The 25,609-nt window shown below is 40.1% G+C and overlaps 1 protein-coding gene across 1 annotated transcript in view; it reads right to left on the minus strand.

Annotated features, from left to right (window-relative positions):
- The window catches only part of ANKRD50 (ankyrin repeat domain 50), a 65,411-nt gene that overhangs the window by 15,599 nt on the left and 24,203 nt on the right, over nt 1-25,609 (minus strand). The window contains exon 2 of the mRNA XM_027854526.1: nt 17,230-17,456. Within this exon, the coding sequence (XP_027710327.1) occupies nt 17,230-17,456 (227 nt within the window). The remainder of the gene's footprint in view (nt 1-17,229; nt 17,457-25,609) is intronic.

Consider the following 25,609-nt stretch of genomic DNA (forward strand, 5'->3'; position numbering starts at 1 on the left):
TGAAATTCTGGAGGAGCCAATAGAAACTTCATGTCCACACACCCATGCATTTCTATGCTAATAAATTATATTTTTAGGATCAATTTTGGATATTCAGTAACTTGAAAATATTTCTAAGATTTCTCATCCACCTAGCGCATCAATTTTAATTGCCTTTAAATTAACCATATTTAATTAGACAATCAAATCAAAATCCCTGACTTTCAAGCGAGCACAATTAACCATGTATGATCTAACCTACTCTAATTACATTAACATAATTTTCATATTTATTACTAAATCTAAACTGATAGAAGAGTATGCCCACTAATGAAAGCACAGCTCCATGAGAATTCTAAAATAAGTATGTCTTATTAAATTATGAATCAACAAACTTAAAATATATCATTTCTAATTCCTCTTTTTCTAAACAGTCTACAAAAAAAGACAATACTTTTCCCCCCTAAGGTCAAAACAATGGTAAATAATAGACATGGCTTAATAAAACTATCAGATAATATGTGCTATAAAGAAAAAAAGCTGGCACTTTATACTTAAAATCAGTAATGTTTTTCAGTATTCACTATATAAAAGTGTTTTCATATTGTTATAAACCTATTTTTCTTTTTAAGATTTATTGTTATCTTTTATTTTTAGACCACAGTCAATTCCCCCTTAACTAATACCCAATAAGGCTTCCCTAGGACAAAGAAATTTAAATAAAAAATGTTTAAGCAAAAATCCAAAAATATTTAATCAAAAACCAATATGTCACAATACACACAGACAGTCTCCCACTTCTCAACTGAGAGGAAGGAAGTATGTTTATTTCATCATCAATTCAGTAGGAGTAGGAATGGTAATTAGAATTAATCAGCATTTAACTTCCTTGTAGTGTCATTTTCCTTCACAACATTCATCATTGTGTATATGATTCTCCTGGTTCTTACTTCATTCTTCTGTATCTGTCCACACAAGTCTTCCCTTATTTCTCTGAATTAGTTTCTTAAAGCATGATAATATTTTCCTCCAACCACATATCACAATTTGTATAGCTATTCCCCAACTTTATTTCAAGTTTATAATTACCCACAGCTAATTTTGCATGACTTCACATGTATAATTGATATCATATTGCTTGATTTCTCAATGGGTAGAGGAGGGGTGGGTGGGGGAGAGGTGTGTGTGTGTGTGTGTGAGAGAGAGAGAGAGAGAGAGAGAGAGAAGGAATTTAGAATTCAAATTTTCTAAAAAATGAATGTTAAAGATAAACAGCTAAATAATTAAACAAATAAATAAAAGGTTTATAGTTATAACAAAGTGCTAGTAAAAATATTTCGATATAGATTGGACCCTAAATGCAGTCTGGCCACTGGCTCCTTCAGGGGCTGCAGCCACAGCTACTGAAGATCCAGAAAATAAAGTTTTTCCACCAAAGTCCCAGGCCCTGTCAAATGGTTGAACATCAGAAAGTGCCAGGATTTCAGTAGTGGAGATAACATGAAAGAAAAAGGCTTTTAACCAGCTGCTTTGCTACAGCAGCACCTTAAGCACCAGAAGACCTTTCTATCTGACTTGCCGCAGATACCTACACGGGGTGTTTCCTTCAGTAGAAAGTCAGTCAATAAACATTTATTATGTGCCAGACACCATGCTAAGTGCTGGAGGACAAAAATAAGGTAAAAGTCCTTACTACTGATCTCACAATCTAATGGGGGAGACAACAGGCAAACAATTATGTACAAACACTTATACACAAGATACACTGGTCTACTCAACAGAGCCAAGGCCCTGGAATGGAAGCTCCTCATTATAAAGGCTTCAAGGTTTGCTCTCTCTTTCTGTTTAAGCCAGCTCTTGGTCCCCAAAATTAGCTTTGCATATGCTAATTCGAATCAAGAATTCACCCACAGTAATTGGCATAGAATAAAACGCTTAATAAATGCTTCATTCATTAATTCACCTCAATAAGCTAACAGAACTATTAGAGTAATAGAATCATCTCACTATCCACGGTGCCTTTAAGCTGTATTATTGTCAAGGTTAACTAACTGTACATACAACTCTATTTTTTCCTTGCCTGAAATTGTGGTTGAAACACTGACTCTTTTGGAATCACCTGACAGGAACTGTTACAGCTCCTCATTCATCAGATATGTTATTATTGTCAGGTTTGTTCTCTCTGTTTAAGCCAGCCCTGGGTCCCCAAAACTAGCTTTGCATATGCTAATCTGAATTAAGTATTCCCTCACAGTACCATTCCCCACCTCCACTCCTGCTTCGAGTCTCATCATCACTTATTAGAGCTTGAATCAGAAGCTCCTTCTCCTCTTCTTTGCTTTTCTGATGCCCAGATGAGAATATAATGCAGCATCCTCCATGCCCCCAAATTCCATCTACCCTCAAAGTCCTTTTTATTCCATCACCTCTAATGAAATAATATACTTCAACTCCCTTCTTACTTTTTTCTTCCTAATAATTTCTGAAATTTCATCACCATCCTCGGGCTATTCATTTATTTTTTTCCCCTTTATTCCTTCTACATTGCTCATGTGAAATAAGGCTTTCTGGGATGGAAAAAAAAAAAAGCTCAATTCAGTTCTCTTCTGTCTCATTATTAGCACAATCAGAAATGACAACCATTCCTCCCTGTCTTATCATTTTGTCAAGGGTCTTTATTTGATAAGTGTCATTCTCTCAAATCAAACTCATAAAGGACTCAGTGGGTATACTGATAGACAGTGTCATTTCAGAATCATATGGCCCTGATTTAATTCCAGGCCCCTACATTCATTGTTAATCTATCCTAGGAACAATATATGTTAACTCTGGACTTAGGACTCATTAACCATCCTGGACACTGGTGCCCCCTGGGATGGGATAGAGGTTTCCTAGGATACCTACCTAAGCAAAACCGTGGGAGCCCCACTAATTAAGCCTCTATTAAGCATTAAGTGCCAGTTCCTGGAGATAGAGAAAAAATGGAACAGTCTTTCCCCTCAGGAGGTTCATATTCTATTGGGAAATAACCCGCACATGGTCAACACAAATATGAGATGACCCAGGCCACGCCAAGGCAGACTAGGCTCCAGGGAAGGAGGGTGTCACCTCTCCTTGGCTTGTTGTTCCCACCTGGAGATACTCTAGGAATACCTATCACACTTAGGATAGAGGCTGTGTTTATAACAAATATGGACAGAGGAGGCCCCTACAGAAAATTACTAAATGTAAAGGATTTACAGCAATAAACAGAAATTATGAAACATACACCAAATGGACTAATAGTCCTCAACTTATGATAGCCCTGGAAAGGAGGCCTTGGAGAGCACCAGATAACCCTTTTGAAATTCTTAGGAGCTCCTCTCTTTGAGAGGCTCCCTCTAACACGAGTAACATCCTCTGAAGTCTGCCTCACCCCCAAACCCCACAAAGTAAGCATATTTTGGGGACTGCTGGACAAGCTATGTCCTCTTTCCTATCAGATCTATACCGTTAAGTAACTAAGGGCTTTGTTCTCCAGGTAGGATGAAATGAAGTAACTGTATGGGTTCCATGCCCTTCTTTCTCCACGGAGGCTGGCTGATTAGGAAAGCCCTTTGTCTCTCCACAAGCTTGAATCCCCAGATGCTCCAACCTGGGAAATTGTGAGATGGGTTGTTCCCCATAAGGAGGTGATGCTCAGGAAATCTCCATTCTCTGGTTAGAAGGCTAGATTCCAGGCTGACACTGCATAGGGAATTCAAAGTCTCCCGTCCCCCTCCTCTGCACAGCAGGTTAAGGGTTTGGAACTACTCTCTCAGGCTACATGTAAGCACATGTCTACCTCTGCCATGTGTTTCTGCCACAAGTTGACATTCCTGGGGTAGGAGGGGGATGGAGGAGATGCCCTTCCAGGATTTCCTTACTGAATTCCAGAAGACGGTACACAGGGACAGGAAAAATGCTGAGAGCTTGTTTTTCTAGATCACTAAGCAGGGCAGCTTGAAGCCAATCTACCCAAGTTCAAATGTGTCTTTTTTAGAAGCATCTGCAATCAGAGGATATTAGTATGTGTCCTCTAAGGTGGAGAGGTGCTTCCAAATGGAGGTGCCGGTCAGATGTCTCCAAAGGTCCTAAACTTATTAAGATGACTGGGGAGCTCATGAAATTGATGAGTTAAACATTAGCAATTGTTCATTAGGCACAGTTTTTAAGACACTCCAAATTAATAGTTTTTCATAAGAGCACAAACATCCCATAGCAGGTGGGTCTGAAGATTACATTCACCTCCAAACACATAATTAAACAAATTCGACAAGCAAGTAAAGTTCTACCAAGTTCCTATGGCTCACATCTGCTTTGGTGCTTGTAAGGGCCTGCCCCAACGCAAAATAGTTATAAAAGTGCTTTCATGTCCTATCCCCACACCCCCAACCTAGGATGAGACATTCCTCCAGCTACTTTATGCCATATACCTTCTCTCCAGTCTTCCTATACCATTCAATATTCCCCTAGAGATGAAAGATCACTTCTCCCTCTCCTCTCAAAGTCAGGTTGAGTAGAACTGTGTCTATGACTTCTTCCTATCAGCTGTTTTTTCTTCTTCTTCTCACCCAATCCTTTACTAAACAAACACACACACAGATACACACACACACACACACAGACACACACAGACACACACACACACGGTAATATCAAATTTTTATCTAGAAAATGTTAACTCAGTTTTTTTTTTATTTTTTCCTTCTTCTGACTCTTTTCCATCATTCATCCTTTGTTCTTTATTATCACACTCTCCCTCCCCCCTTCCCCAAATATGTTTGCTATTAACAGATGCGAGAATTTTTTTTTTCTCTTTAAGGAATAAAAGCCTTGCCCTTTCCCAGACAACTGAAGGAGCCAAGTCCTTTGTTCAGTTTTTTGGGGTTTTTAACTGTACTAATATGGAACTTTCTAGTGTTTTTCTCATGTGAAATATTTGCATGTTTGTTACAAGGGTTTTATTTTCTACTTTAATGGGAAGGAAGGGAAGGTATAGGGATAAAGTAAGGAAGGAAGGAGGGAAGAAAGGAAGGAAGGAAAGAAGGTTTATTACAGCATTAAAAACAAATACATAAAATACACTGAAAAGAAAAGAAACCTAGAAACAATCGCAAACAGGTCAGATTTGAAAGTGACATGCTGAATGCTTGAAATTTAAAAGAAAAGCAACTTTACATAGTAGAGATTTGCAGGTTCACAAATAAATCTTTGTCTATTCTACCATGTACATGGAAATGTCCATTTTATTTGGTATTTGTTAAGTTTGGAATTTTTTTTAAAATCAGATATTTCAAAAAAAATGCATGTCTGATAGCAGCTCACCTGTTTGTCTTTTTTTTTTTAATATCCTTATCATTAGGCACTAGAATCTTACAGGTTTAATAACCGTTGCTTCTGATATGAAGGCAATTCCAGGGGAACACAAGCTCTTGTAGGCAACCTTACCCGGTCGGAGCCCTCATGCCTGTACTGCTTGGGCTTCCTGTTTTAAGTCCTTCCTCACTCCAGTCCACCTCCACTCAGTTCTTAAAGGTATTTTCCTAAAGTGCAAGATCTGACCATGTCACTCCACCCTATTCAATGAACTCCAGTGGCTCTCTATCACTTTCAGAATTAAAGAGAAAAGCTTCTATCTGGCATTCAAAGCCCTTTACAACCTAGCCGCCTCCTACCTTTCCAGATTTTTTATATCTTACTCTCCCCCACACTCTGTGATTCAGTGACTGACCTCCCAGATGTTCCACAAACAAGACCCTCCGTCTTTTGGCTCAGGACACTTTCCCAGGTTGTTCCCCACGCCTGGAATGCTCTCATCTCGACCTCCTGCCTTCAGGGACCTCATTCAATCCCAGCTAAAGTCTCACCTTCTATAGCAAGCCTCTCCCAATCTCCCTTAATTCTAGTGCCTTCTTTCTGTTGATTATTTCCACTTTTACTGGTTGTACCTTCGCTCACTGGCCTTGGCTGACAGATCAAGGTGGGGGAGTTGGAATACTCATCATTCTCCAGGGCTACTTCCAGAAGAGAAGGCCCAGGACAGAGACCTGAGGGACAGCCACCTTCTTCGAAAATCACCCGCATAAAGATTCATCAATAACTTTATATTTTACAGGGAGAGAAAACATGTGTAACATGCATACTGTTGCATATATACAAAATATTCAGAATAAATACAAGACAATTTCATGGAAGGCAGTTGGGGGTTGGGGAGAAGCGGGGAGGGAATCAGGAAAGGTCTCATGTAGGAGGTAATATCTGAACTGAGCTTTGAAGGAAACTTTGGATTCTAAGAGAGAAGGGTTAGGGGAGAATGCATTCCAGGCAAGAGGGACAGCTCATCAATTTTTAGGTTGTGGTAATTAGTGCATACTAAATAAAAGCTTAACTAAAACCAATAAAAGAAGTCAGTGACCCAAAAAAGTCAGGCTAAGAAGCATAGTATATCACCTCCAATGAATCTCATAAACGGAGAGGAGATGCAGGCAAGACATGTGGTGGTAGAGCTCATAAAACTTGGTAATAATTAGACATAAAGGGTGAAGGGAAATGAAGAGTCAGAATTGACTTGGAGGTTGTAAACCTGGGTAATTTGAAGGATGCTGGTGCCCCTGACAGAAATGAGGAAGCATGATGGCTATGGGGGAAGGGAGGGGAGGTTGTGATAACAAGTTCTGATTTGGACAGATGTTGCGTTTGAGATGACTGTGGGGTATCTTTGTGGCGTTGTCCAGCAGGCAGGTAGTGGGGTGTGCAGAACTGAGCTCAGAAAAGATACGCAGTAGAATGTAGATGAATAAACCATATGCATAGAAATAATATTTAATCTCATGATAAGGTAAAAAAAAACCACGAATAAAAAGAGCACAATGCAGAGCTGGAGGAGAGGGGCACGTTAGTAAAAGTGGTTTATTCGCCCCTCTTGTTTCACTGAGCTGATGGGGGAATATCAGCAATGAAGTCAATCACCAAGCTTTGGAGTATGAGCTGCTTAAGAACAGGAATTGTCTTGCTTTTTGACTTTGCTTCCCAAGAACTTAATATGGTGCTTGGCATCTAGTAAGAGCTTAATAAGTGCTTTTTCATTCAATTAGTCATTCATTCCATGTATTTATACTGATTGACAATCATGTTCTGCTTTGGCTTGGGTGTACAGGCAGATGGAAGCCCTTTGGCTAAGGTCTGCTGATTCTCTTGATAAGCCCTCTTACTTCCAGTGTGAACTCTACTGCCTACAAGCTCAGTGCTTATCCTGTTTATAAAGCACTTTAAGAACTCAAGAGATTGATCGCTCCTTTGTGTCCATCTGCGTAATGGATATTTTGCATCTTTCATTTGTTACCATCTTTCGTTTCGGCTTTTTCCTTTCTGCTATGACATAGGAAAGTGTTAAGTAGCAGAAACTGCCCTGTGTTATTTTGATGTTAAGTTCAACTGTACTTCTCACAGAAGCTATTAGTGAAACTGGATTTCACCTGATTCCACTTAAAAGGTTTTCTTTGTAGCCCTACCTAGTGAAAATGTAAAAGTAGCAGTAATTTGGCTTTTTTTTAAATGGTAAAAGATAAATCCCCTGGCCTCATCCACTTGGAGGAATATTCTAGACCCTCTCCCCATCAGTTTTCCTTATTGATTCCGCTGTTGTCTCCCAGGCAACTCACCTGACCAATGATTATCTTCACACTTTACCTTGGAAACGTATTGGACAGTGTGAAATCCTTATTAGTTCACTTCACTTGATTACAGAAAAAAAAAATTTATGTGGTATCAACAAAGAAGAGAAAGAGAGATACTGCAGGAGAAAATATAAATAATGGTAATAGTGCAGCTGGGGCTGGGAATTCATGCTACAGGGGGATTTGTAGCCAGGAGTCTCTGAAGATCAAGGGTTCTGAACTTCAATAGGTCTAAAAGCCTATCAGGTGTCTGCCCTAAGTCTAGCACAAATATGGTAAGCCTCTGGGAGCAGAGGGCCACTAAACTGCCTAAGGAACGATGAACTTGCCTTGGTCAGTAAAACAGGGCAATTTCCTAAACATTCCATGCTGATCAGCATTGCTGTTGAATCTGGAGTGGCCATGGAACTCCTGTTCTGTTGCTGAACAACTTCTGTTGTTTGATTCTTCATGACTCCATTTTGGGGTTTTCTTAGCAAAGATACTGGAGTAGTTTGTTGCCATTTCCTTCTCCAGCTCATTTTACAGACGAAGAAACTGAGGCATACAGGGTTAAGTGACTTGCCCAGGGTCTCATAATTAGTAAGTGGCGGAGACCAGATTTGAATTTAGGAAGCAGTCTCCCTGATTCCAAGCCCAGTGCTCTGCCCACTTGCACTTCAAGCCTGGGTGAAATTGGGAGTTCCAATTCCTTGTTAGGCCTTTGAAGGAAAGGAAAATGGAGTAGTAACATAGTAAATATAGTAAGACTATATTTCTTCCAAGGTTTCTTCTAGCCCTAAATCTATGGTCTTTACACACCCAAAGTACTCTAGGTTAGTGATGAAAGTATGAAAGCAAAACCCCTGTGTGTTAATGGCACCAACAGGTATCCTCCCATCAAACTCGAGTGAAGTGCAATTTGCCTTCTTGTTGTTCGCAGTGAGTTTCTACCCAAAGTCACCTGCCTAAATAAATGCTCCCTCCCACTGAGGCCCTGGTTAGGTTTCTCCTTATCTATACGGCAAGTAAACCCAGCTTTCCTATACATTGCATATTATAGACTTTGATAAATAACAGATTTCCCACCATAAATTTAGTCAACAAAGGCAAATATCTCCCCTGTAAGGCTGGCTTACATGTTTCTGAAACCTCTCTTCTCTCTATCGAGATCTATGTACTATCAGTGCTATACTGGATTTGCATGGCAACATGATGTCTAGAAAGAATACTGGTTTGAGGGTCAGGTTACTTAGTTCTAGGCCCTGACCTGCTACTAGTTTTGTGTGGCAGAAAATCCACATGACTTGAGATCACAGATGGAGAGCTGGAAGGGAAATAATGTCAAGCAATGGAAAGAGCGGTGGATTTGGAGTTAAGGAACCAGTGTTCCACTGCCAGTTCTTCCACTGAGTGACCTTGGGCAAGTGCTTTCCCTTCTCTCTGTTTTCTCATCTTTGCAATGAGAGGGGGTGAGTTGGATTAGATAGACTCTAAGGTCCCTCCCACTTCTGGATCTGTGACCCCATTATCTTGTCTCACTTTTTTCTGCATCTGTGATGGAGATGTTAATGATACTTATATTTGTGCCAGTTGCCTCGTACCATAAAGTAAGGCAAAATGACATGAAAGTATTTTGAAAGGTTGAGAGTACCAAAAGGTGTATTATTGGTGTTTATGCTGTTACTAACTTCAGCTTACTTTAAAAGTTTGTCTTCAATAAGGATTTATTAAGTTCCTGCCATGTGACAGGCGGTATGCCAGTCACTTGGGGATACAAAGACAGAAATGGGATTGTTCCTCCACTGAGGGAGTTTGCCTTGTACTGGGGGTGAGGAATAAAAATGAACTTAAGACAAGTAAATGCAAAATAAATATTAAGTAAAGAAAAAGTAATGGTGGGGGTGAGGAAAAGGAGAAGGACAGAGAACACTAACAATTAGGGGAATCCAGGAAGGCCCTTATGGAGGAAGTGGCATGTGGGCTCGAGCTTCCAAGCTAGGGAAGTGAGGAAGGAAAGCATTTCGGGCATGAGAGACAGTCTGGACAAGCATGGATTTGGGGAAAGGAGTGTCCTTTATAGGAAATAGCAGGTAAGCCAGTTGGACTAAAATTGTGTGTGTGTGTGTGTGTGTGTGTGTGTGTGTATTGGACATGTGGGGTAATCAATCTGGGTACAGATTATGAAGGGCTTTAAATGTCATAGGATCATGCATTTTATCTTGTGCTTCTATCCTAGAGGCAACAGAAAGTCATGGGTGTTGCTTGAATAGGAAAGTGACATGGTGATACATGTGCTTTAGGAAATATTTGGCAACTATGGAGAAGAGAGAGAATAAATGCATAGACATTCTATTGAATTGTTGCAGTAGTCTATGCAAGAGATGATGAGAATCTGACCAAGAGTAGTTGGACACAAAGGAGCAATCAATCTCTTGAGTTCTTAAAGAGCTTTATAAACAGGATAAGCACTGAGCTTGTAGGCAGTAGAGTTCACACTGGAAGTAAGAGGGCTTATCAAGAGAATCAGCAGACCTTAGCCAAAGGGCTTCCATCTGCCTGTACACCCAAGCCAAAGCAGAACATGATTGTCAATCAACATAAATACATGGAATGAATGACTAATTGAATGAAAAAGCACTTATTAAGCTCTTACTAGATGCTAAGCACCATATTAAGTTCTTGGGGAGCAAAGTCAAAAAGCAAGACAATTCCTGCTCTTAAGCAGCTCATACTCCAAAGCTTGGTGATTGACTGCATTGCTGATATTCCCCCATCAGCTCAGTGAAACAAGAGGGGCAAATAAACCACTTTTACTAACGTGCCCCTCTCCTCCAGCTCTGCATTGTGCTCTTTTTATTTTTCTTAATTGTTTGACACAGATATTTTTCTACCCAAAAGAAATTTTCTAGGAGATCAGTAAACAAATCCACCCCAAATGCAGTTTCCTCTATCCCAAAAAATTCTGGGATCATTTGAAAAACAACTCTAGTTTTCTACCATTAACTTATACCTATATAGTGCTTTACACTTTAGAAAGCACTTTTCTTCATCTTAAACTATCAAGTTTGTAGCATACATATTCACAATGAAACATTTAAAAGTAAACAGTTACTAACCTTAATGTTTACTATTAAATTTATAGCAAATTTAACAGAAGTGAAAAGGAAAAAAAAGATTTACAGGGATGAGAACGCAATCTTAAAAGCTGGTAATGAATGATTTCTTGAATTGTCTTTTTGGGAAAGGATACCATCTGGTTTTGTTGTGGTTTTGGTTTTTTCCCTATCATTCAGTATCTTCCTTCTATCAGATATTTTGAAAAAAATAAACTCTTCAATGCCTTCAAAACAGTTACTTCTACTATAAAGTTTTCCCATATTTGTCTGGCCTGGCTGTTTCTCCCATGCTTATATTGCTCAGTGCCATAGCCACCTCCAGAATTTGACGGGCTAAATCCTTTGATATTTTCTTCTCACTAGATTTTCATATCCTGTTTCTCCTCCTCCCCATCAGTCCACTGCTCAGTGTCCTTTGATGTATCTTCATCCAAAGCCTTACCTACTAAAGGTGGATGTTCTTCTCTTCTCCCTCTGTGGTATTTCACCTGGGGAGCTGATCAGGCTTCATGAACTCAATCATCATCTCTGGGACGTCTTAAACTTAACAAGTCTAAAAGAGAAATCATTATCTTTCCGCTCAAACCTTCCCATCTTCCTAACTTCCCTACTATTGTTGAGAATCCCACCATTCTCCCAGTCACATGGCCTCCCAGGGCACATGTCATCCTTAATCCTCACTCTCTCTCACTGTCCACATATCCAAACATCAGAGAAGTCCTGCAGGCTTGACTTTCATCAAATCTCCCACATACTCCCTCTTCTCTCCTCCAGACACTGCCAACACCCTGGTCCAGACCCTCAACACCCTCAAGAGCTTGCAGGTCGGTCTTCCTGGCTCAAGTTTCTTCCTACCTGACTCCAATCTGTCTCTCCACTTCTTTTCAAGTCTCTTTTGCTGCACCACCACCAATACCTGCCCTGATGTCGTCATCATCCTCCATAGCCCACACCCTAACTGTGAGTGCAACTTAAGGCTCTATCTACCCTGGGCCTTTTCTCCACTCTCTTTACAGCCTCTTTCAGGGAACTCCTCAGTTCCCACAGACTCGTTTATCTCCAGGAGATGGCTCTCAGCTCTGTGCATCCAGCTGCTCTTCACTGACCTCCAGTGCCCATCATCATCATCAGTGCCTACTGGACATGTAAAAATGGAGATCCTACAGGCAGAGACTGGCATGCTCAGAGTCAGAGCCAAGTTCTCAGCTTCTCTCACCATGTTTACTATCAGTCATTAAGTCCTGTTTGACCCACCACATCTCTAACATTTTCTCCTTTTGCACAACCAGGCCCACGTTACCTCTCACATAGATACTGCTACAATTCCCCGATTCGTCTCCCTGTCCAATTAATGTTCCTAGAATACAGATATGACTATGTCACTTCCCTGCTCAATAAATTCCAGTGGCCCCCCACTTATTACCTCTAGAGTCAAATACAATTGTCTCTGTTTGGCAATCAAGGCCCTTCACAATCTGGCTCCAACCTATCTTTCTGCCTTGTTAGAAATTATTCCCCTTCACATGGTCAACACCTCAGCCAAACTTGTCTTCTTGCTGTTTGTTCCTCATACACAATATTTCATCTCATTTCTATTCCTCTGCAGACTGCACCAAAGCCAAAATGCACCTCCTCCTCATCTCCCACCCCAACAAACTCCTAGTTTCCTTTAAAGCTCACCTAAAACACCATCTCCTACATGAAGCCTTTCCTGATTCCCTGCATCTAGCTGCTAGTGCCTCTCCCCCCAATTATCCTGTATTCATAACTTATATGTGTATATGTTGTTTCCCCTGAGGACAAGGACGACTTTATTTTGTTCTTGGCACACGCACTAGGCTTGCACTGCTCCTGGTACACAGACAGCAGGCACTTAAAGATCCTTGTTGATTAATCAAAGACCTAATTCCTCCCTTTAACGATGACTAAAACCAAGTCCAGAGAGGTTAAATGTCTAGTCTAAATTCACATAAACAGTGAATAGCCTAAGTGGGATTTGAATTCAGGCTTTTGGTTAGATTACAAAATAGGACTTGGAAAGTCTCAGGAAGAAAGCGAGAGAGACAGAGAGAGAAAGAGAGGAAGAGGAGAGGAAGAGGAGAGGAAGAGGAGAGGAGAGGAGAGGAGAAGAGAGAGACAGAGGGACAGAGACAATGACATAGTTCTGGAAAGGTATAATGAATTATTCTCCATATCTTATCAGAGAATAGCTGGGCCAGAGAACACTACTGTTCATTTTGTTACCCAATTGTAAATTGTACGATGATAATACTGTCGTTTTAGTGATTAAGAGAAGAATACAAAGTCTATTCAAGGTTCACTCTTGGAAAGATAAACAAATGAAAGCACATACTAATGGTAAGAATGACTACTGCTTGTCAGAAGCAAATGGATACGGGATAATAAGCCATTATTTTTGGTTTACTACATCGCCCCAAATATCTTTGCACAGTACTACTCAACCACTCAACTTGAACAAGTAAAATGTACATAAAGAGGGAACAACCACTGGCACCAGACTCCAGAGCCAGGAATCCTTGGTCGAGAGTAAACTTTATGCCCCTTGGCATGTGAGCTCTCCTAGACAACTCTTAGTAAGTGTTTGGGGCGGGGAGGACAAGGAGTGGGGTTTAAGTTTGAATAGGTGCCACTCAGATAATGAGTTTCTCTTTTTTTTTCCCAATTCAATTTTATTTTCAGTTTCAAATTCCATCCCATCTCCACCAAGAAGAAAGAAATAAATAAAACCGGCCGCAAATGTAACAAATTCCATTTTGGCCATGCCAGAAAACAAACAAAACAAACAATATTCAAACTGCACTCCTGAGTCTACCAGCTCTCCAGCTGGAGGCAAGGCAGCATGTTTCATCATAAGGCCTCTGGAACTGTGGCTGGTCATTGTGGTGATGAGAGTTCCTAAGTCTTTCAAAGTTGTTTGTCTGTATAAGACTGTGGTCATTGGATAAATTACTCTCCTGATTCTGTCTATTTCACTGTGAATCTAAGTTCATTTCACTCTGTTCATACAAGTCTTGTCAGGCTTCTGTGAATCCTCCCTTTCATCACTTCTTACCTCATAACAGTATTCTACCACATTTATAAACCATAATTTGCTCAGCCATTCCCCAATTGATGGGCATGCCTTCAGTTTCCAATTCTTTGCCACCACATAGATCTTTTTCCTCTTTCTTTGAACTCTCTGTGGCACAGAACCAGTAGCAGTAATGCTGGGTCTAAGAATATGCACAGTTTAATTAGCTTAGGGGCATAATTACAAATTCCTTTCCAGAATGGCTGGGCCAGTTCACAGTTCCACCAGCAGTGCATCCATGTACCTATGATAACCTGTAGCTAGTTGCTGGTACCTGCCCCCTCCCCCCTTCCCCCCCTCCACCCCCTGCTCCTTGTGGGAGCATAGCTCCACCAGCATTTGTCATTTTCCCTTTTATTATCCCTGACAATCTGATGAGTATGAGGTGCAATCTCAGAGTTGCCTTAACTTGCATTTCATTAATTATCAGTGATCTGAAGCATTTTTCATATAGCTGTTGATAGTTTTAAATTTTTTCTTTTAAAAACTGCTATTCTTATCCCTTGACCATTTATTAATTGTAGAATACCTCTTATTCTTATAAATTTGAATCAATTTCATGTAAAATCTTAGAAATGAAACATTAGAGAAACTTGGTACAAAGATTCCCCCCCTAAATTTCCTGCTTCTAATTTTAACTAAAATGGTATTGTTTGTCTGCATAATTTTATGTAATCAAAAATATTCACTTTACTTCCTCTGAACCTTTCTATCTTGTTAGGTCACGAACACTTCCCCTATCCACAGATCTGAAAAGGTAATTTCTTCAGTGCTCTTTTTTGTCTGTTTTATGATGCCACCCTTTACATCTAATTAATGTACACGTCTGGAGGATGTCTTGGTACATGGTGTGAGATGCTAGTTTATACCTTGTTTCTGCCAGATTGCTTTCCAGTTTTCTCAACATTTTTGGTGAAAAATGAGTCTAACTCCAAAAGGTGAGATATTCCACAAAGCTATAATGTTCATTTGCTTCTGTATATTGTGTAACTAATCTGATCAAGTCCTCTCTTTCTTACCCAGTACCAAACTATTTTGATGATCACAGCTCTGCACTACAGCTGGAGGTATGGCACTGTGAGGCCCCTTCTGTCCCACTTTTTTTCCCATTAAATCTCTTGATAGTCTTAAGCTTTTGTTCCTCTAGATGAATTCTCTTACAATTTTTTCTGGCTCTACAAAATAATCCTTCAGTAGTCTGACTGGCAAAATGTATTCATGCTATTATATTGGTTTGGCCTGGCCATAAGCAATCAATATTTCTCCAATTATTTAAATGCTATTAATGTAGAGTGTTTTGTAATTGTCTTGATACAATTCTTGTGTGAGTCTTGGCAGGAGGATTCCCATGATACTATCTGCTGTTACTTCAAATGGAATTTTCCTTTCTATCTCTTCCTACTGCATTTTGTTGTTAATATATGGAAATGTTTACGATGTGTGGACTTATTTTACTGTCTGCAACTTTGCTCAAGATGTTAATTATTTTAATTAGTTTTTCAGTTTACCTTCTAGGATTCTCTAAGTAAACTATCATATCATTTGCACAGAGTTGAGATCAATTTACTTCCTCTTCTCCTATACTTATTCCCTAAATTGCCTTCTCTTCTATTTTGCTATAACTGGAATTCCTAGCACTATACTAAATAATAATAATGAAAATGAACATCCTTGATTTTACTCCTGACCTATTTAGCAGGCCTCTCATTTATCCCCATTGCAGACAATGATGGCACTTGGTTTTAAACAACTTTTCATATCAATGAAAGCTCCACTTATTCCTGTGCTTTCTAGTGTTGTTTGTTTGTTTGTTTGTTTTAAACAGGAATGCGTGCTGTAGAAAGATGGTAATTTTATGAAAGAGCTTTTCCTAGATGAAAACATCACTGAACTTGGGATCAAAAGACCTGTGTTAAAATACAGATTCTTCATGCTAATATGACTTTGGCCAAGTCATTTCCACTTCAAAGGTCAAGTTTCCTAATGAGGAGGTTGGGCTAGATGATTTCTAAGGTCCCATTCAACTTACATGATCTCGTATGTCAAAGAACAGTTAGAGCTTTCCCTGGGAACAGCAGCCAATGAACATTATTAAATTTGCTTCATATATCGCTTAGCATAGTGCCTGCTACACAGAAGGCACTTAATAAATGTTTATTGACCGACTGATTGACTGACTGCTTTGGAAGGTATTACAAACAAATTATACAATGTGATTTCCTGCCCTCATCAGTCAGTCAACACGAACTTACTAAGTGCCTACTATATGCCAGGTTATTCTAAGTGTTGCAGACACCAAAAAAAGGGCAAAAAGAAAAACAAAACAAAAAACTAGCCCTTGATCTCAGAGGGCTCACAGTCTAATGATTAGTCTAACTACTCAAAATCCACAAAGGAATGCATGACGAATTAGTAAGGTTTTACTGAAATCTTCAACTGTTAAATTTTTCATAAGTTTATACCTTCTATACCCAACTAGACTGAGGGGCTTTTGTCTTAGAATTCTATATCCTTGACAGCACAGTAAGGCTTTGCATATAGCAGCCATTCAACAAATATTTGCTGATTTCGTCTTGTTTCTCTGGTATAGCTAAAAGCTGAATGAGATAGAAATGACGGCTGATTATAGCCTGATTAGCAGACCATTTCTGAACTTGCTTCTATGAAAGAGGCATTCTCTGTGGGTTATCATCAACACTTACTGACACATACCAGTAAGTACATATATACTCATTTCACATAAAAATTGTTATTACTTTTAAGGGACTACAACTTTGTGAGTTCATAATCTCTCAATCAATGCAAATGACAAACTCCTCTGTCATCATCTTCAAAAGTTGAGGACAAACATTCATCCTTCGTTACTTGAGAATATATATTTATAGTTGAAAAGGACCTGAGAGATGATCTCCTCCAACCTCCTCATTTGATAAATGAGGAAAGAGAGGCCCAAAATGGGGCAGCGACTCGCCTAAGGTCACAGGGATAGTAAAATTAAGCTGGAGGATTAAAACCAGTCTTGACTTCAATCCCAGTGCTCTTTCCCCTACACCATGCTGCTCTGTGGCCAAACTGGTAATAACACCCTAGCAATTTAGCCAGGTTAGCACTTGGTCAAAAGACACCCAGCCCATCCCGAGATGGGTACTTGAAACTCCTCCACCCTGGTAAGATCTAGCAAAGCTTCTGTTCTATTCATAGTCTTCAGGAGTCCAAGGTCACTTTTACATGCCAGGAGAGGCACCAGAGGACGATTTTGGTATCAATAAAATATACAATAAATCAGCGTTAATATTCTGAATTCAAATTATTAAGAAATTATATAACACATATGACAAGTATAAATCAAAATATGTTTACTCACCTGTAAACATTTTGGTAACAGCCTTACTCTGTTTGCGAGCAGAGCAGAGAAGTAGCAGCCAAGGTGGAAAGAATTCATGGTGACCAGCTAACAGCTCTGCCACAGTCCCAGATAAGCCCGAAGTCTGTTCACCTTCAGCAATATTACAACCTTCATCCACAGAATCCACAAGCAGATACAGACTCTGCTGGGGTGGCTTCATTCCCAAAAGAGGAAGGAGAACACACCTATAAAAGACATGACATATGCCTATCAGCTTTTTTTGTTCATACTTATCATTCAATTAATGCAAAGTTAATCCTATATAATTATTAGCATGAAATAAATTATAAAATGAAGAAAATAAGTTTTAAGAATGAATACTTTATACAAAGATTTGCTTTCTAGCTAAAATAAGTATTTCATATTTCCAGAAAAAAACATTTCAACAATAAAATTCAACTAATTCAACATAATAAAGAGGACAATCAGTGTAGAACAAGATGTAAGAACAGAGAAAATGACCACTATATCCACTTCCAATACCAATCCAAAATTCTAGGATCTACCAATTCAATATATCCCTATCCAATCCAATAATCTAAGATCCTATATTTGAAGAGCTTGAATTAGAAAATAATTTTCAAAAGAAATGCAGTTTTAATACTTTTAAATACATACTGCAATTTACACTAAGTTCAAGAAATGGCAAGTACTAACTGAACTAGAATATTCTGCCTTACACACTTGTCAGTTGCTATCGATCTTGGAAAATTCATCTCATCCGCCAAAGACTCATTTTCTCCATCTGTAAAAGGAGGACAATGGCACTTGCAATTTTGGAACCTTTAAGGTGCTATATAAATGTGAATTGTTATTACTAAAACTAGTGCTTAGCAGAGACTCTTTGAGGACCTGCTTCATGAAATGGTATATTATTTATAATTACATCAATTATATATGCATATATATAATATATACATACATATACACATACACACATGTAAGTATACATACACATACACTCCACACAAAAACAGAGATAAATGATAAAAAAGGTAACTGTCAAAATCAAGGTGTTCTGTGCCAGGGTTGGCTCAAACCAGTCTGGTGGCATGAGCGCAGTCTCAAACCATAAAATCTTTAATGTAAAAAAGTTTGTTCAAGAACAGCATGGCACAGCACCTCTATATTTGCCATAATGGCACACCTGGTCAGAAGGGCATGCTGAATTCTACAGCAACGCGAAGTGGATTAAGGTTCAGAAGCCCTGACTGCTCATGAATTTGGTTTTTATGACTTAGGAAGTTATTTCAACAGTTGGAGTCTTAGTTCCTTGGACCACTTAAGTCCTTTTTAAAAATATATTTCTATTTTATTAAATATTTCCCAATTACAAGTAAAAAAATTAACATTAATTTTTTTTTAATTTTTGAGTTTCAAATTATCTCCCTCCCTCCTGCTTCCTTGAAAAGGCAAGCAATTTGATATTAATTATACATGTGAAGTCATGCAAAGTCCATTTCCATATTGACTGTGTTGCAAAAGAAAACACAGATAAAAAAAACTAAAAAAATAAAGTTAAAAACATATGCTTCAATCTGCATTGAGAGTTTATCACTACTCTGTAAGTGGATAGCATTTTTCATCATGGGTCCTTTGAAACTGTCTTGGGTCATTGTTTTGATCAGAGTAGCTAAGTCTTTCACAGCTAATCATCCTTACAATATTGCTGTTATTGTATAAAATGTGCTCCTGGTTCTGCTCACTTCACTCAGCATTATAAGTTCATACAAGTAAGTCTTTCCAGGTTTTTCTGAAGTCTGCCTGCTCCTCATTTCTTATAGCACAACAGTATTCCATCACAATCATTGCAACTCATTCAGCCATTCTCCAATTAATGATCATCCCTTCAATTTCCAATTTACCAAAAAGAGCTGCTACAAATGTTTCTGTACAAATACGTCCCTTTGTTGGTGTGATGGGGTGGAGGGGAGCCCTTGGCTAAAGCCTAATGATACAAGGTGAGGTTTCCACCCGGAAGGCCAGTCATAGCGTATGGATATTCCATTTAGGGCCGTATAGAGTCAAGCCACCAGAACTATCAGTCAATTCTGCTGGAACTTCACCCTGGTCAAGTACACTAACTGTGGGTATCCCCCTTAAGGCTCCATCCTAGGCTCTCTTTTCTTCTTTCTCTATACAAGTCTCTCAGTGATTTCATCAGCTCCTATGGGTTTAATTATGTATATGATTCACAAATCTAACCTCTCTCCTGAATCACAGTCTCATATCACCAAATTGCCTTTTGGACATCTCAAATTAGATGACTCATAGACACGTCTAAAACCGAACTCATTATTCTATACCCCAAACCTTCCCTTCTTCCAAATTTCCCTACTGCTGTCGAGAGCACTGCCACCCTCCCAGTCAAGCAGACTCCCGACTTCGGCGTCTCGCTTGATTCCTCTCACACTCATTCCACACACACAACTTGTTGTCAACTCTTGTTTCTAGCCTCACAGTGTCTCTCATCTAGGTCCCCTCTCACTGCCACCACACTGTACGGGCTCTATCATCTCATACTTGGACTATTACAACAGCCTCTTAATTGGCCTCTCCCTGCTCCAAAGCATCCGCTAAATCACCTGCCTCCTCATTAACTCCAGCGGCTTCCTGTCACCTCTAGAATCAAATGTACAATGTTGTTAGGCATGGAAAGCCCTTCACAACTTAGAACCTTCCTACCTTTCCAGTCTTCTTACACCTTACTCCTCTCCACATACTATATGATCCAGTGACTCTGGCTTTTTTCCTGTTCCTTACACACAAGTGGACATCTCATCTTCCCCATTATTTCTTTTCACTGGCTGATTTCCAAGCCCAGAACTCTTCCCCCTCACTTTTTTGCCTTCCGGCTCCTTTCACGATTCAGCTGAAACAAAGCCAACGTTCTTCAGGAAGCCCACCACTTCCTGACCGCCCTCCTCCCCCCCCCCACGAAGGAAATCATCTTGCTATTATCCCCAATTTAAACAGGATAGATCTTGTTTGTACATTTTTTTTTTTGCATGTTATCTCCCCGTTAGACAGCAAGTTCCTGGAGAGCAGGGACTGGTGTTTTTATTTTGTTTTCCTTTCCTTGTATCCCCCATGCTTAGCATAGTGAATGGCAAACAACAAGCCCTTAATAAATGCTTGTTTACTTTACTGAACCCTGGGGGGCGGGGGAGTAGAAAAGTAAGCCCAAGGCTTTCTTACCACCCAGATGAATTGGAAGTTTTCATCCTCACACTTGCTTCTATTCTCTTCCCTAATAGTGCTAATATCAAAATATTTCACCCCCGTTTCCAAAAGGTTATAACACACCCCAAGGGCCGATCATGCCCCCTTTTACTCTGTAATTATTAAATTCATAAATTGTTCCACCGCCTCCTCAACCTCCTCAACCACCTAGCAGGCTAATCCCACAGATCAGTGAAAGGTCCTTCCCTGTCCCAGTGATGGGGTATATTCCATACAGCCACAAGCTCCAGTGGTCACAGGGCTCCAGGTTCTCATTATCAGGCCATCGAATCCGTAGTGGCTCCTCCACCCCAGGACTGACTTTTCTCATTTCAACTCTGTCAGGCATGAGATTATTCCAAACTAATCTTGCTGTCAAGGCCAAATGTTCTTGGGCCAGACCTCAAGGCAATCAAGTAGTTAAGTCTCAAGATTAGAACGTGAGACCACATAATCTTTAACAAACGAAAGCTTCCTCAGTCAGGACAGAACTGAGAATAAGTTGGACACAGCAGCACCGCAAGCACTGGTCTTCACATTTACCATGATGGTACAACTGGTCAAGAAAGATGTGGTGATTTCTAAAACAAGGAATTCTATCAAACCTAAGGAACTCAGAATGCTCACATATTTAGCTTTTACAATTTGGTCAACTGGGCAATGACATCAGCAGTTGAGGGTGATTTCATTGCTTTGGAGAAAGAAGTTAGCCTATGTGGGAAGAACCTTTCAGTCTTCTTAGGTCACACCAGGTGAAATTCCAGCTGCCAAGAGGGTCTACTGCAATGGGTTCTAACCCAATTAGTACTAGATGTTTCACACCTGTGTGAATTAGCAGTTTCACGTCTCTGTGAACTCGTTTAACTCCCCTCCATTACCAAATTCACCTTAGGACTTTCCTCCTGTTTTTGGAGAAGGATGTCATCCTCCTAGCCAAGGTTAATCCTTTCATCTGTTTGTGACTCTCCGGCCTTTCTATTTATATCCCCCTAGCGCTAACAACATTGCAGGCACTTAGCTTAATGTATGCTTCTTCATTCATTCATCCCATTACCAGCTCCCTCTTCTGAGATCTGTCCTCATTAACCCTTCTGTGTAACACCTTCCATCTTTACCTCTTCACTGGCTCCTTCTCTACATCTAACTTAAGGAAAAAAAAAAAGTCTTCTCCTAATCTGGCTGAGCCATTTCTCTCTTTCCTTCACTATCAAGTCTTGAAAGGGCAGTTTACACTTGGAATTCCAACCACTCAGCTTTCCAGTCCCCAGTAAGCTGGCTTTTGTAACACGAGTATAGCTCATCCTTTGTATATTTAAAGATGATCATAAAGTTATCCTTCAGCATCCTCTCCTTTGTGATGATCAATCTGTTTTTTTTTTTTGAAGTTTATCTTAAATACTTTCCAGCCCATCAATCACATAAATAGCTCTTCTCTGATGCCTATCCAGATTTTCTTCTCTCTCACTTTAATTGTGCCTTCAGGGTTTTATCAGCACTCAACGGAAACAGGAAAATTGGCAATTTATGTTTTTCTACCTATCCAATCATTCTCTATTTTGTTTATGTGTAATTCTTTACTTTCTAAATGAAATTTACTACTCTGTCTTCATTGAGTCTGATTCCATATGTTTGGGGTCTTTTTCAATTAACAATTTGAATTTTAATATTATATCCAACATGTTCTGCCATCTATTGAAGCTTCATGTTGTCTCCAAACTTTGTTATCATTTTAGTTGGAGGGAGCAGTCTCGGGAAGTCTAACAGGTTTGAGTAAAGGCTCTCCCTAATGTTAAGTGCAAAAATCCCAAGGGTGTCAAATCCTCTCTAAAAGAAACCCTCAGACCATAAAACACTAGGCAGAGATGAAGGCATGCGAAGAGGCATAAGAAAGAGGAAATTTAGTTTTCAGGAGATGGAGACAATAAGGATGGACAGCTGGGGGCAGCGAGGAGAGGTTAAAGGCCAAAGGCTTCCAGAAGGATATGCCTGAGGCAATTCAGAAATTGCAGAATTTTTCTGGAAAAGACAGCAACAGGGAGAAAATCTGGCAGGAGCCTAAGGCAACAGACCCAAATGCCAGTTCCAAAGAGGAGATGCAGTGGGGAGAGCTCACACACTGCCAGAGAATCCCCCTAATGCTGGTAAACTTTACGTGTGGGGTTTTAAACCGAACCATTATGGAGAAAAAGAAGGTAGGCAAACAACTCTCACCAGAGAATGGACAATAAGACCTGGGTACAAGTGGAAAGCCAGAACGCCAAGTTCAGGGAACAGCAAGCCAGTTTAGATGGCACTTAGTAGAGTGTGTGAAGGGGAATACTGTGAGATAAACCTGAAGCTGAACTGCAAAGAGCTTTAAAGGCCAAGCTGAAGCAATCGGGAGCATCTGGAGATTCGGAGCCAGGGCCAGCCACACTTGTGCAAGCTAGAGGAAGATTGCTTTGGCAGTGTGAAGGCCCGACTGGCGTGGAGATGTCAATTAGGAAGCTAGCGTAATAATTCAGGGGAGGGGAAATTGAGCAGAGCCTTTACTCAAAATACCTGTTTGACTTTCAGAGCCTGCTCCTTCCAACTAAAACGAAAACAAAGTTTGGAGACAACATTGAGCTTCAATAGATGACAGAACATGTTGGATATAATATTAAAATTCAAATGTTAACTGAAGAAGACCCCAAGCAAATGGAATCAGACTCCATGGATGCAGAGTAATACATTTCAGAAAGTGAAGAACTGAACAAACAGAAAATAGAGAATGATTGGACAGACAGGAAAATTGGCAGTTTACATGTTTCCATTTCTACTGAGTACTTTCTTCTCCCCTCCTCCTCCCTTCCATGTCCTTACCAACGTCCCCCTTTCCTCTCACCCCTGCTGCCTGGACACAGATACTCCCCTTGCCCCAGTCCCTGGCCCTGCTTGGGAAAAGGAAGAACCTTCACTCCACTTAGACCTTCTGGCCCTCTTCCCAGGGCTGCTAGGCTGGGCCCCTCCAGGCTGGAAGCCTGCAGAGTCAATAGAGATTCTCACGCTGCTTAGAGGAGCAGAGGATCAGCAAATACAATCCTTCCAGTGAAGTGAAGGATCCCATGGAAGCTAGGCGGTGCAATGCAGAGAGGTGGGGCTTGAGGCCCAGAAAACTTCAATTCCTGCCTCAGATATTTAGATGTCTCTGTGACTCTGCGAAAGTCACTTAACCTCATTTCCCTCACCTGTAAAAATAATAGCACCTACCTCACAGAGCTGTTCTGAGAACCAAATGAGACAATAACCTTAAAGTGCTATATAAATGCTGGCTGGCCATCACGGCCATCATGGCCGCCGCCGCTGCCACCAGACTTTGCTGTTGGCACCAAACTCTCCGTCTCCCCAAGGAATTGCCATTATGACCTGCCAAAGCACTCTAAGGATCCTCGGCCCCTGTCATATTCTCTGACCTCCAAGTCTTTCCAACCCTTCTAAAGCTGAACCTTTCTATACATGTGCTCTCCCTCATCACAGCGTTCACTCCTTGAGAGCAGAGGCTGAATTTTTAATCTGTATCTTTAGTCCTCAGCACAGAACTTGTCATATGGTAAAGGAGATAGAACATCTCCATCAATCTGGAAACTTCCATTTCCAAAATCAAGTTTATTTTTTTCTCCAAAACCTGCTCTACCTTCCGTCCTCATATTTTCAGTCTATGGTACCACCAATCAATAATCACATTTTCTTCTTTTTCTAACCTTACCTTTCCTACCAAGCCAGCATTTGACTTCTCCATTCTGTCCCATCCCCACCCTGCAGAAATTCTGTGCAGCTCACGTGATCTCACCATTCACTAATGGTCGGAACTCTTCAGAAGTTGTGCTCATAACTTTGTTCTGTACTTCAGTGGCTCCGTGGTCTGACTGATGCGGGTATTCCTTCCTTCCAATGGTGTAAATCACAGCACAACCACCCATTCTCATGCAGTGTAACTCCTGTTTAATATCCTCCTACAGACTCCCCAAAGATGATCGACTGAAAACACCAGAGGCTTTCCCTGGTTTCCTTTGACATTTTATAGGTACCAGCACAACCCTGATGTGATGAGAAAATAATTAGGCTATCAACTCTCTCCTTGACCTCGTCTGTGCTTGGGATCATACAGAGAATTAGAAAGGAAGGAGATCTGGAGGTAACTGAGGTCAACACTCTCATTTTACAGATAAGGAAGCTGAGGCTAGGGGAAGATAAGTGACTTGCCCAAGGCCACACAACTAGCAAACGTTAGAGGCAAGATCTGAACTCAGTTCTTTTTGACTAAAAGTTCAGCATTTTCACCAGTACACCACATTACTTAAGCTGTAGAGTGAAAAGATAAGCACAATTGCCTTCCCATGACAGCATGATACAACTGACAACTGGTGCTAAAAGCCCCAATTCTGCGCTTAGAACATCAAGGCATTATTTTCAGCAATTTAAATAACTAATTTCTCATTGCTTATATTTTACATTCCTCTGCCTGCCATTCAAAGTTTTCTATACTCTGATAAGTTCATTTATACAACTTAATCTATTCTACCTCTCTGAACACAAACCCACCTTCCCACATAGACCAGTCTATGTACTGTCCTGAACATTCCCTCTAACAATGTCCTCCTACTTTCAGAATCAAAGTGGTAATGATAAGGGTCTGGGTATGGTGCCAGCAAGAACAGAACTGAAAGCTACCAGAAAGGAAGAATCTTTGGGATTCGGTGTGCGAATATAAAATGTGGGGAAGAAAAGAAGAATGAATTTAATGGGCTATAAATAAGGTAATTTCCAAGTATTTTATGTTGAGGTACTAAATATGTGAATCACATATAATAGTTAAAGTGTAAATTGTAAATCAGAAAGTAAAAGCCTACAACAGAGAATACTCAGGATAAAAATGACAGGTTTTTGTTGATTTCCCTACAAATTAGCAACACTCGCCAAACAAAGACAACAGAGGGCAATAAGTAAATCCCTAAATTCATAAATTACCTTTACAGAGTGTAATATAATTCTTAAAACTAAACACCCACAAGTCAGGAAACATTGGACAACTCTGGGTTTCCTCTACACTTCTAAATTCCTCCAAAGGGATTTTGTTCCTGAACATAGGACTGTA

Source organism: Vombatus ursinus, unplaced genomic scaffold, assembly GCF_900497805.2.
Source record: "Vombatus ursinus unplaced genomic scaffold, bare-nosed wombat genome assembly UNPS02010461.1, whole genome shotgun sequence".
In the NCBI taxonomy this organism is placed as follows: Eukaryota; Metazoa; Chordata; class Mammalia; order Diprotodontia; family Vombatidae; genus Vombatus; species Vombatus ursinus.